Here is a 12886-nt window from a genome sequence, read left to right as displayed (position 1 = left end):
GATATCCATTAACCACCACAGTTAAGATACTAAGGTGACACATCTCATAGTGAATCTAACCTAGTTGTTTGCAAAACCATTTTGTGCATGTTATACTATCCAAAAATCCCCATTCTACTAGGTTAGCGCAAATAAACCATCCCCCTTTCTTTGTTTTTCATAGGATGCATCATTTCAAAAGCTATTAGCACATTATCAAAGATTAGTTGTCATGACATAAAAGCACTTTAGGCCTAGATAAAACAATCACAGATGGCATGCCTTAGTCTATTAACCAAAACCTTTGAAATTATTTTTTATAAAACATTATAAAGACTTATAAGATGAAATTGGCTAATAAACTTAGGATTCTTGACCTTAGGAATAAGAACAATATTTATAGAGTAAATATAAGGCAAATCCCTCCCTTCATTAAACACCCCCAAGCGAAAATTTATAACCCTACTTTCAACTAAATGTCAATAGTTCTAAAAAAGCGTAGTAGGCATACTGTCGAGTCCAAGAGGTTTTGGTGGGATGCATATTTTTAAGGTAGCCACCGCCTCGTCTTCTTAAAAGGATGAAGTCAAGTAGTTATCCATTTCTTCGATTACTTTGCTTGATACCCCATCTAGAACTTATGTAGAATTAGACTATCCTTGTGAGCTGAACAAATTTTGAAAATAGTCTAGAGCAAATTGCAAAAATTCTTCATCTTCAAAATCATTGTTAGAATTAAGTGATCCGAATCCTTATTTAAAAAAAATACAGTGGTAAAATAAAATAAAAGTAAAACCCAGAACTATACTTCTTTTATTTTATTTTAGAATAAGGTTTTTTAAACCTTATTAAACTCCATCTATTTGATATTGATTAGAATAAGGTGTTTCAATCTTACTACACTTCTATTAGAATATGTTTTTACAAACCTATAAATAGACATAGTTTATTACTCTTGTAATTATTCAAACTCGACATAGTAAATTTTCTTCTCCTCTGCCCATGGTTTTTTTTCCCGAAAAGGTTTTTACGTAAAATCTGTGTGTTCTTTATTTTTATTTCTCTTTTTTTTGTGATATATTGCCATTACCGACGTTCTATTTTTTACAATCTTTGATCATATTATTATGTTGATGCTTTGTAGGTGTATCTAAACAATTGAACTAAAATCAAATTTTCATCTATATATTGAATCAAAATTAAATTTATATTTATACAATTGCACCAAAATAATAACATTCAACATCAAATCAAAATTTAATGTAATTTTAAGATTTATTTGCAATTTTGTTGTTTCCATATTTATTATTAATATTCATTACAGTTAATTAAAACAATATTTTGTTACATTTAAATTTTAAGGCATAACAAAAGACTTTGGTCCGTACGTCCCCTTCCCAATTCCGACCACTAATTTTGGAACAAAAAACACATACAAGTTGACCCCATTCTGACTTCTTCCGACCTCCGTTGCCTCCCTCTCCTTCACCCCTGTCATTTTCTTTCTCTACGCTACTATCACTTATTTTAATTATTATTACATGGTCCTGGTTTAATGTCTTTTCGATTTGTTGTCGCCATTTCCATTTGTTGAGCTAAACTATTATATATTGGGCATTGGCCTCTCTTGGATCTCATTCATTCAGCTTTAAAATATAAATTCTTCTAAATGCATAATTAATAAATTCACGTACGTCCACCGTTTGTCCCTCCTTCCCTCTATTCTCTCTTAAAGACTTATGAGCTTGTTTTTCAGGGTATTTTCTTTTTTATGTTTGATTCAGCAATGGCTTACCAGTACCAGCCATGTTTTTTCCTCCTCCTTTTTCTGCTGTTTTCTGTCAATGCGTCTGTTCTAGCATTTCAGAAACGATCCAAGATCAGTGCCGTTGATCTGGCGGCGCTGTCAGCCATCAAAGACTGTCTGACAGACATTCCAGGCTCAAGATTCTTCTCCACTTGGGACTTCACCGCACCAGATCCTTGCTCCTCATTCACCGGCGTCACCTGCGGTTTCAACGACCGAGTCACCATTCTGTCGCTCGGCACTGGCCTTTCCGACTCGCCTGGCCTCGCTGGCTCCCTCTCCCCTGCTCTTTCCAACCTTACCCAGCTAACCCAACTCATCCTCTTCCCTGGTCTCGTCACCGGTCCCATCCCTCCCCAACTGGGTCAACTCACTAGTTTTCGAGTCATTTCCTTGACCAACAACCGTTTAACAGGACCCATACCACCCTCCTTTTCTACTCTCCCCTTCTTGCACACTCTGGATCTGAGTTCAAACCGGCTCACCGGGTCCATCCCGCAAGGCCTCATGAAGCTTCCATCTTTAAAAGTTATGGTGTTGAGCTGGAACGAGTTAACAGGGGAGTTACCCAGAACAGTGTCGGCGCAGTTATTACACTTGGATTTGAAGAAGAACAAGATCAGCGGACCGTTGCCAAGGTTACCGTCAACTGTCCGTTACTTGTCAGTGTCGGAGAACTGGATGTGGGGCCCACTCAAGGCCCTGGAATCGCTATCCAAGTTAGTGTACCTGGACGTTAGCATGAACCAATTCAGTGGGCCCATCCCGGCTTCACTCTTCTTAAACCCCTCCCTCACTTCACTGTTTTTGCAACGGAACAATTTATCGGGTGGCCTCCCATCATCAATCAAGATGGACCCCACCTTCCAATCCTACGGCGGCCAGGGATCCATCGTGGACTTGAGCCATAACTTCATCACGGGGGATATAACCCCCTTCTTGGCTGGGGTGGAGACTCTCTTCTTGAACAATAACCATTTCACTGGGTCTGTACCTGAGGAGTACGTGAAAAGCGTGTACGACGGCACCACCAAAACTTTGTATTTGCAGCATAACTATCTATCCAGATTCCCATTACCTCAAGGTTCCACTCTGCCTGATACCGTCTCCTTGTGCTTGTCCTACAATTGCATGGTGCCGCCCGTTGAGATATCAGCCTGCCCGGCCAGTGCCGGAAGCCACCCCTCCAGGCCGCAATTGCAATGTTCCGTATTCACCCATCGTGGCTTCACCAACTGACATCAGGATAAGGTGGATATGGTTATACGTTTCACATTACTAGAAGCAATATTAGAGTGTGTAACTTATATTACTACTACATAGTTTTTTTTTTTTTTAAATTTATATAATTTGTTTTAAGGATGAGTTATATAAACAGTGAAAAACAAAGGTTTTATTAGTAGCCCTGCTTCTCTTATACTTAATCCCTCCCCACCCCTCAATGTAATCGTATTTTATTTGGGTTACTTTTTTATTATTATTATAAATTTTGACTTGACTTGTTAATAATTCATAGTTTTTAAAATATTTACTTTGTAATTTGATATTTGATTTCATACGAAAATTTAATAAATTAGGTTGCTATGATTAATCAAGAAGGATTATGCAGGTGGTCACTTATTTGGGATGTCTGAGGGAGTTTTAGAAACCAATGAGTGAATGTGGGTTAAAGTGAGTGGGTGCTGCGCACTGTCCATATCATTCACCACTCTTTTAACATCTCTTGCAACTTAGCAATGTAATTTGTAACCAAATTCAATTATAGTTATAACATAAAAATAAAATTTTTAATCCCCATATAATAGTTTGATCCTATGTGTGGCTTAAGTTCGAGTCGTATTTATTGTTCGAACTTTATCCTATTATTGTAATTCACTAAAAAAATTAAAATTCTTTTTAAAATTTTATATTATATATTACATTAAATGTGGAAAAGTTAGTTTTAATTATTTAAAAGAATAAAAAGACCTAAATACTTGACTTTGATTTCCCTTCTAATTATAGTAGCTAAAAGCTTTGATAAATAAATAAAGAAAATAAAAACTTGAAATAACAACCAACAGAAATGAGTGGTAAAAGAGAAATATAGGTTTTATATAATTAAAAATTGTGTGTGGAACCAATGATCTGCTTTTACCAAAACCAACAATAAGTTAATTCGAAAAGGAAGAGAAAGTAATTAGTGAGAAAAGGGGAAAATGACATAAGAGAAGGGGAGGGAGACAAGCGGCCCAACCCTCAAAACTTTGAAACCAATCCATAAATTTAGAATAACCGGATAAAAAGGAATTAGATTAGATTCTCTTAAAAAAATATTTAAAATTTGAGTTAATTGAATCAAGTTATTTGAGTCAGTTTAAATAAGTAATTTGAGTTATAGTTGAGTTGAATTTTAAAATTTAAATCATTTGAATAATAAATTGGTGTAAATACCTATTTAGTCTTTGTCAATTTTTTTTAAATAATCTCATTATATCTACTCTTTTGAAGACAATATCTAGAACTACTTATAGCGTATCCCCAGCTCATAAATTTGAAGATAATATGTTTTAACGCGCTCGAATCCAGAACCTCATTCATTGACAACAATGCCCATGGCAATCGCATTAATACTCAATCAATGATCCTTTTCAATTTTGAAAATGAGCAAATTGATCTTTCTCAACAAAAATTACAAAAAAAATTAAAATAATTTTAAAAAATTCAAAATAATTTTTAAATTTAAAAAAATTATATGTTTTTTAAAATTTCTAAGAAAATTAAAATAAAAATTTTAGGATCTAAATACGTTAATTAATGATTCAAGTTTATTATACTAAAGTATTTTTTTTTATTTTGATTTGAATTATTTTTCAAATATATATGGTTTCAAATTTATGTACTCTAATATGAAATTGGTTATACTGTAACAAGATTTTAATTTAACATGTTTAATTTTTTAATTTAACTCAAACAATTGCACTTGATTTGATTCAACTCATTTTTCATTTTGCTTGACTTGATTCAAAAAAATTCAAATCAAGTTAGAATGATAAAATATGACTTGTCAACTCGATTAACTTAAAGATTTTTCACTTGATTCGATCGAATACTCACTCTTAGACGAGATGGGATTGACTTTCAAACCTCAATATATTTACTTTTGAATATTATAATATGAATGAATAATATTGAATATGTTAAATGTTACGTGAAAATAAACTTAGATTAATATATTTTAATTATTTATATATAAGTAAGACAGATAAATTCAAATGTGAATTGTAACATGTAAATATTTTGAAACCAAAATCCATTTTGAATGAATATTAATTATAATTTTTTGGAGGGGCAAATTTAGAGGCAGGAAGAGTTTGGAACTTCTGAAATAGAAATTTTTTTATTTTAACATTTTAAATTTTAAAAATTTTAAATTAATAAAAATAAAATTATATTTTGATAATTCTTAAAAATAATAAAATTTTAATTTAATCCTTTTAAAATTAAATTTTTACTATACTAAATTTAATTATAAATGTGGTATACGAAATCCTCAAATTATTTTGGTAATCCATTGTTGGGTTTCAAGAAATTTATGAATGCTTGGGCCTAACCATTGCAGCCTATACAAATACAATTTGGTTAAGGCCTCGTTTGCTGCTGTAAAACTAGAAGTAGCAACTTCATTAACATCTCACTTTCCTCTTTTTTATATTATACTTTAATTTTTAATTATTTCAGATGTTTTTAAATTTTGATATAAAACTTAGATTATCAATATTAAGACTTTATGATTCTCAACTGAATCTACGTGATAATTTTTTCGATGAAATTAATTCTTTTTTTTATTAAATGTATTAATTTAATATCTATTAAAAAATTCAAATAATGTTAAATTTCAATACAAATAACATTTATTAATTTAAAAATGTCATTATTATTTAAAAATTATATTTCAAAAGCATTTATCAATTAAATATTTTATTTAGTGTTAAATTATAAATGAAAACAAATCATTTATTTAATTCTTTTTAATAGAATAAAGATTAGATTACTATATTGAATAGTGAAAGGAGATTTTGGTCATGTTATTTACTTTCCTCATAATTTTCAAAGATAAATCTTAAAATTATATATGAACTTTTATTTAATGTGCAATCGTATACATGAACTTTAATTTGATGCAATTATACATGTGAATTTTAATTGTGGTTCAAATGTATATTTGAAACTTTAATTTTGATTTAATCATACACATTTTAAAAAATAAATACATCAATTTATTTTTATATTTATCACATAAAATGATATTATATCAATAATTGTGTTAATAATTTACAATAATTGAATCAAATCAAAAATTCGTGTATAAAATTGTACATTAAACCATAGTTCATATATAGTTTTAAGATTTATCCCTAATTTACTTTGATTTGAGCGCTTTTAAACTAAATAAAATTGAATATTTTAAATAAGCAATTTAATAATTAATTTTATTTTTACACAATAATCAAATAATTATGGATTATAATCTTATTTATTTATCAAGTAAATTACTTATGTATCGTGTAATTATATAATTACAAAGTACATATGAATAACACAGCTTCAACATAGATGCGATGCGGGAAGAGTAGACTCATCTAAGCGATACGCACACACAGACATATTAACAGATTCACAATATTATTATTAATAATAAGCTACCGTTAGGCTCTGAACCATGTGTAAATTACAGGAAAAAGTAAGCACCCACATTCACATGATTTTACAACACGAGTGAGTTCCCTATCACCTTAACACCAGAAAACAATGAAAGCCTAACTTATACAACATATGCAATATGAAAATACAACCTTCAAAGAAAAGTAAAAAAATATTCAACCACTACGTCTCACATCCATTCCTTGGGATTCATGCACGCATCTAATAGTTTCCACTCTTCACTTCCTTCTTCTGGTTTCTGTATGTCCAACACAAATTATATATTTGGCAGTTACAGTTATGGCTTCTCATTAACATAAATCAGTCAACATTATTTGCAAATAATGGGAATTTTTTTTCCTTGGAGGGAGGGGAAAAAGGAAAACGAGGGAAGAAAGCTTACATGATCGTATTCCCACCGTGCTGTTAAAGGGAGAGAGACGAGAATACTTTCAATTCGACCTCCAGTCTTCAGTCCAAATGTTGTACCTCGATCATATACCTTTTTATTAACAAATCAAATTAAGTTGATTAAGAGATGTCTACAGTCAAAATCTCTCCAGTTTAGTTAGATATGATACCAAGTTGAATTCAATGTAGCGGCCCCTTCGCAATTGTTGCCATGCCTTGTGGCTCTCAGTGAATGGTGTATTCTTCCTTTTCTCTACAATGGGTACGTATGCAGGAACCACGGAATTCGCACATTCTGCAAATAGATAAGCATTAGAGAAATTGAAGGCCAATTGGAATCACTATTTATATGTGGCTAGCACCCAATGATTAATCTCCTTCCTGGGTATACCAGTGGCAAATGAAAGAAGCATCTCTTGATCATAGTCATTTAGATCATCAAAAAATATTCCCCCAAGCCCTCGTCTCTCATCTCGATGCTACATAGAGCAAAAGCAGACATAAAGATTTAACAATTTCATCCATGACAAGGAGGAGAAAATTGTAAACGTATGGTATTAGTCAATGTGAAAAAAACTGACTATATATAATAGCTTTCAGAACAAATATATGATCACCACACAGGCTAGGCTACTGATATCACTCAAAGTTAAATGTCTATCATACTGTAGATGATTGTTTTCAACAAGAGATATATCCAAATTGATACACTTTTTGCACTGAATTTTAAAATATGATATAATATCTGACTCCATGTCCTTTTATATTAAATAAAAAGTAAAAAAGATCAACAATATCAATCTTAAAATAAAAAAATAAAAGTAAAGAAAGCAAAACCCTCAGATCATGGCAAACAATATTCATCGTCAGGTATCTATTGAAGGAAAACATTATCTCTAGTGGGACAGAAGAGGAATTCAAGAACATCGTTTCAGTAAACATAAAATTAACACCAACCAAATCAAGAACGAATAAAGGCAAAATGTTTTAGTAAATATTTTGAACATACTGTGAAACATATAGTTGCTAGTTCAAAGGTGGCAAGCACAGCTTAAGGTAGGTATTATGCATGCACTTATAAGTTCAAACTTCAAAGTGGGCTTTATGCTATCTACAATTTGTTAAAAAATAAAAAACAATATTTCTTATGCCCATGAATAAGTTAGTAAAAGCAGGGCAAATTTGAGTTTATGTAAGTTGGATTGACAGGCAATTCAAGTAAAAAAAATGCACATAACATTACGGTTTGGATGGATGAGTACCCTGAGTGCCATAAACCAGAATTGTCCATCATTATTGTGGTCTATTCATAAGGAGCTCTTTTTGGACAGAACCTGAACACATCCATCCTTCGACTAAAGACTGACCAAATACCACCGATGTTGTTGAAAGGACAAGCTGAAATCTAGACTCTTAAATTGCCTAGTGCGTAAGGCAAAAAAGAAGCACTCACCCCAGTGAAGTAAACCTCTAGTTTATAAAAAGTTAAATACATATACAAGCCTGAATATGTAATTTGAAATTTTATTCCAGAATTTGCTTCATCACACTCTTAATACTTTGCTGCCAACCCAAACATCAAGTAAAATCATCACAGAGAAAAACATACGTATATATTCAAATTCTATACACATAATTATAAAACTCAGAAAATAAATGAGAAATGCATATGACACCAAAAAGGTCTGGCAAGATAATACCTTAATGTAAAAGTAGTCGTCGCACAATTTTTTGAATCGAGGATAGAAGGATGGATCAAATTTGTCACATGCCTTTTTTTGTATCTACAAAAGAAGGCCAATGTTTTTTTTTTTATTGAAAAAGAAGGCCAACGTTAGCAAAAGAACAACTCGCAAAATATTTCATTTATTCAAATACTATTTTACAAGGATAGAACTAATTTTAACACACACATGTACTGGTATTTATAGAACATTGTAGTTATCTTTAGTCCGACATGTGTAGTGCATTGACAGTTTTAAACATTTGTCTCTGGTCTACCTATCAATCTATAACCCATATATATATATATCAAATCCATGTGCTTTAAGGTAAATCCATATATATTAAATTTAGAGAAATCTTGAAATAAGAAGGTTCTTCTCAAATCCCTTCTTTAATAAAATCAATACTTTACTTTCTCAAAGTGAGACAACTAGAATTAGAACTAATTTAATTGCTTGAGCTCCTCCATATCTTAATAGTGCCAAATGCAGAAGTCTGAAGCTTTACTGGTTGGTAAAATAGAGAAAACTTTTGCCACGAGAACAAGAAACTCATGATTTTTTTTTCTTTTGAAAAGAAAAAGACATAAGAAATAAAGAATTGCAATTCAACTCACTGAATGGAAGTGCTTGACATCCTCCTCAAAGATGTAGGATGGAGTCAAATCAGTTCCACCCCCAAACCACCATTGCCTTGGAGCTCCAGGAGCATCTGCAAATTTTCAAGTCACTGACTAAACTTAAACCACTTATCTTTGAAGCACGAAAGAGACTAATGTAGAGAATAATCACAACGTATCGGGAATGCAACTAAAGAAAATCAAGGCAATTTGAAATTTTTTTAATCAAGGAACTCTTTTTTTTTTTTTTGGGGGGGGGGGGAGGGGATATTGGGGACCTACCTCATTTTTGTTTATGAAAACAAGTACCAAACCAAACCACAAAGCAAAATATTCATCACTACCGAATAGCAAACAAGTAGAGAATAAAATTTTTGCTTGATTAATATGCTGATGGTAACTCAAGTCTAAGCTTATGGGATTATTGGGAGCCATTTCCAGGAATCAGATTACAACATAAACTGGCCAAACTCTGATGAACTCAGAGAAGTCATTATAAAGATCCTCCTATCACTTTGTTGATAAATGAGGATACAATATATCAGTTGAGAATTCAAATATTTGTGTCATGCTAGTAGATTTTCTCAGTGTCATAATGTTCAAAGCAGTTTAGATTTATATCACTTTTTGACAAGCTAATAATTTTTATTATATAGATTTTGATATTTTCATGTTTCCAACATTTAAACTACCATTTTAGCATTCCCAAATCAACAACTTTAACAATAACTATGGATAAAGTACCTTTGGGAGCATCTGTTTCGAAATATCTGTAGTTAAAATGCAGCGTAGGAGCAAAGGGGTTCTTGGGATGCAAAACCTGAAAAGGGGAGAAAACCAGAATGTTATAATTATCAGCAATTTCTTTTTGTTATGGAATTGCACCAAAACATTGAGGCAAAGAAAAGAAATTCAAAAAGTTACTAAATACCGAGCTGATCCCAGCAGCGAAAAAGGGAACGGGACCGGGCATCTGATCAGTGACATTAGCCTTGGCAGCTCGATAAGCTTCAGGGGGCATAACTCCGTAAACAACAGAGATATTGACACCAGCCTTTTCGAAAACGTCACCGTCTTGCAACACTCGACTAATTCCTCCACCGCCTCCGGGCCTCGTCCACGCGTCCTCCTTGAACTTCCCCGCTCCATCGACAGCCTCGAGGGCGCCGCAGACGATGTCCTGCACCTCCATTATCATGCGCTGGAAGCGGGACCTGACGGAACCGTCATCTAGGCCGTCGGTTTCACGGAGGAAAGTGTGGGGTCGGTGGGAGATGAGAGTTTCTTTCTCGATGGAAACAGCGGAGCATGTCATGAGTCTGCGGGCGGGAGTGAAATTTGTAAGCCTGGTGAAGGGGAAGGACGGGCAGAAGCCTAATTGGGTTTTCTTGGGAGAAGAGTAAGAAGAAAGTGGGAAGAGACATAGGGAAGAAGAAGAAGAGAGAGCGGCTGTGGGAGGTGGCGGCATTGCAAAGGATGAAAACGCCAAAAACGCAAACAAAAACTTAAAAAAGAACACTTAAGGATGAATTGGGAACAAAAATGAGTTGGATTTAGAATGAGAGAGAGATCATATGAAAAGGGAAAAGCGTAGGAGTCGGCCCACAGTGTGCGAATGGTTCCGCCATTGGTATTTTAGAGTTACTCTACTAATTTAGTCAAAACCCACCACCCTCCCCAAACAAACAAACTATCCATTGGATTTCATTTTCCGCCAAATTTGGCAACGCTTAACTCATCTCTCTCTTTCTTGTATAACCATCTAAACTTCTTACTTAATAATTTATTTTATATTATATTTTAAACCTTTTTTTTTTGTTTAATAACTTATTTTTATTCTATTATTGCATTTTCGTTTTTCAAATTTAATTCTCACAATTGTTTTTTTTCTATAAATTGGTATTTAAAATTTTTTTATTTGGGTAATTTTTTTATTACGGGTACTTAAACTATTTTTTTTTCAAGTTAATACACCAGTTAGTCAAATTGTTACATTTTTAGTCAAATTGTTAAGTTTTTAAAAGGGTCTTAACCTATAAATTGGTGCTTAAAATTTTTTTTTCTCATTTTCATACTTAAATAATTTTAAAATAAATATATATATATTAAAATAGAGAAAATTGCTTTAATTGTTTTTTTAACTTGGTTCAATCGGTATATATCGATTCGCGAGTCAATCGATTCAACCTTCACCTTCTTACTAATACTCCATTAGTTCCTGATCCAATAGGTCTAGTTTTGAAAACATTGGTATTAACTTTTTCTATCCCATCAAGTAGAGCAAGTAGACAATTAAGTACAACAACAGAATTAATTGCTAGCGTCAAGAGTAAATTTTGAGTATTGTTAATATTGCTAGACATTATAAAAGAAAAGAAGAAGGGAAAATAAAAATAATAATAAAGAGAAAACAATTTGTCACCAAAGTAGCAACTTGGAAAAAAAAGATAGGTTAGATATTACTTGTGACAAAAAAATTAGATACCAAAATAAAAAGAAAATATATAATTTAAGTGTTTTATATATTAAACCATCTCAATACTTAGGATTTGGATACTTTTGCCTCAACCCCCACATCATTAGGTATTGAATGTATATTTGTTTCCGAAAGATTCGTGACGTAACATGATTTCCACTATTGAGATATTATCTTGATCTCAAGCCTAATGGATGTGGATGTCTTTTTCTTTATAGGACTTAAGATTGACCTCGACACTATAAGTGTGGAGGTTACTGTCGGATTTCCGCTACACCTTCCTCTATAAATGCATTTTAAACATTTTAAATTCAAATGCCTATCAAATTATTTCGTTAAACCTCATCAAGTTTGAATCCTTTGTTAGCTGAAGATTTTGGCTTCACTCTAAATTTAATCGAAATCAAGTTAACTCTTTTGATTTAGATGCTTTCAGTGAGCATTGTCTTTTGTAAGTGTTTAAGCATTTTAAAAAAAAAAAACCCTCTACACTAATGGTAAATAAGGTTAATGCAATTTTATTAAAAAAACTATTTAGGGTTAATCTAAATGATGGTATAGAAAGTGTTAGTCAGTTGATTTGTGTATTGATTAGGATGTTGATGTTATGATTTAGTGTTTATAAAATGTAATGTAATTTAAATGCTATATTAACTTTCTTTTGAATTTTCCTTAAAAAAAGTAAATAAATAATTTTAATTTATTTTTTAGCAATATTTTCTCATATTTGATACATCATATTGAATAAAATAAAAATCATAAAATTAAACAAACAAATTATATAGAATCTAATATAATTAAACAAACACATGGTAAAAACCTATATGGTAGGCGGATTCAATAGCACTAATTACTTAACCAAATATTGAGCTTAATCTTGATCTTCATTGAGGTAGAAAAAAAAATAAACTCATCACCTAAGTGTCTCATCGGCGAGTAATAATGTAAAAAATTCCAAGAAAATATTCAAGATGACATCTTTTCATTATTTTAACTTACATATTAGAATTAGTAATTACTTAATTTGGTTTAATTAAAATTAAGTAAACTTAATTAACTTAAACCATCATTAACTTAATACAAGTGGAATCTTCCATCATCAAGCACTAACATATATTTCAACATGGTTTAATTTCCATTTTGAACCTTTGGTTAATTGCAATTTAAATCCCTAAGTTTTTGGTCA

General features: G+C 31.8%; 2 protein-coding genes across 2 annotated transcripts; one reads left to right on the top strand and one right to left on the bottom strand.

Moving 5' to 3' along the window:
* Positions 1-1293: 1293 nt before the first annotated feature.
* Positions 1294-3252, top strand: LOC107897849 (probable inactive leucine-rich repeat receptor kinase XIAO). The gene has a single exon (XM_016823431.2). It carries the CDS (start codon positions 1751-1753, stop codon positions 3023-3025), a length of 1275 nt encoding a protein of 424 aa, XP_016678920.2. The 5' UTR covers positions 1294-1750; the 3' UTR covers positions 3026-3252.
* A 3182-nt stretch (positions 3253-6434) lies between these two features.
* On the bottom strand, positions 6435-10980 carry LOC107897850 (coproporphyrinogen-III oxidase 1, chloroplastic). Its single transcript, XM_016823432.2, has 8 exons — positions 10156-10980; positions 9969-10044; positions 9222-9316; positions 8581-8664; positions 7272-7359; positions 7051-7175; positions 6873-6971; positions 6435-6728 (listed from the first exon to the last, which is right to left on the bottom strand). The coding sequence occupies exons 1-8, from the start codon at positions 10690-10692 to the stop codon at positions 6660-6662; spliced, it is 1173 nt and encodes a 390-aa protein (XP_016678921.2). The 5' UTR covers positions 10693-10980; the 3' UTR covers positions 6435-6659.
* Between the last annotated feature and the right edge of the window lie 1906 nt (positions 10981-12886).

Source organism: Gossypium hirsutum, chromosome A11 (genome assembly GCF_007990345.1).
Source record: "Gossypium hirsutum isolate 1008001.06 chromosome A11, Gossypium_hirsutum_v2.1, whole genome shotgun sequence".
In the NCBI taxonomy this organism is placed as follows: domain Eukaryota; kingdom Viridiplantae; phylum Streptophyta; class Magnoliopsida; order Malvales; family Malvaceae; genus Gossypium; species Gossypium hirsutum.
The sequence above is the reverse complement of the archived record's forward strand: the minus strand, read 5'-3'. Positions and strand labels throughout refer to the sequence as shown.

Bases quoted from the DNA above. Each gene is read 5' to 3' on its own strand.
- LOC107897849 (XM_016823431.2), top strand. From the start codon at position 1,751: ATGTTTGATTCAGCAATGGCTTACCAGTACCAGCCATGTTTTTTCCTC.
- LOC107897850 (XM_016823432.2), bottom strand. From the start codon at position 10,692: ATGCCGCCACCTCCCACAGCCGCTCTCTCTTCTTCTTCTTCCCTATGT. The intron at 6,972-7,050 runs GTATCATATCTA...GTTAATAAAAAG, and splicing joins GCTACATTGAATTCAACTTG to GTATATGATCGAGGTACAAC. The intron at 6,729-6,872 runs GTAAGCTTTCTT...TTGGACATACAG, and splicing joins CACGGTGGGAATACGATCAT to AAACCAGAAGAAGGAAGTGA.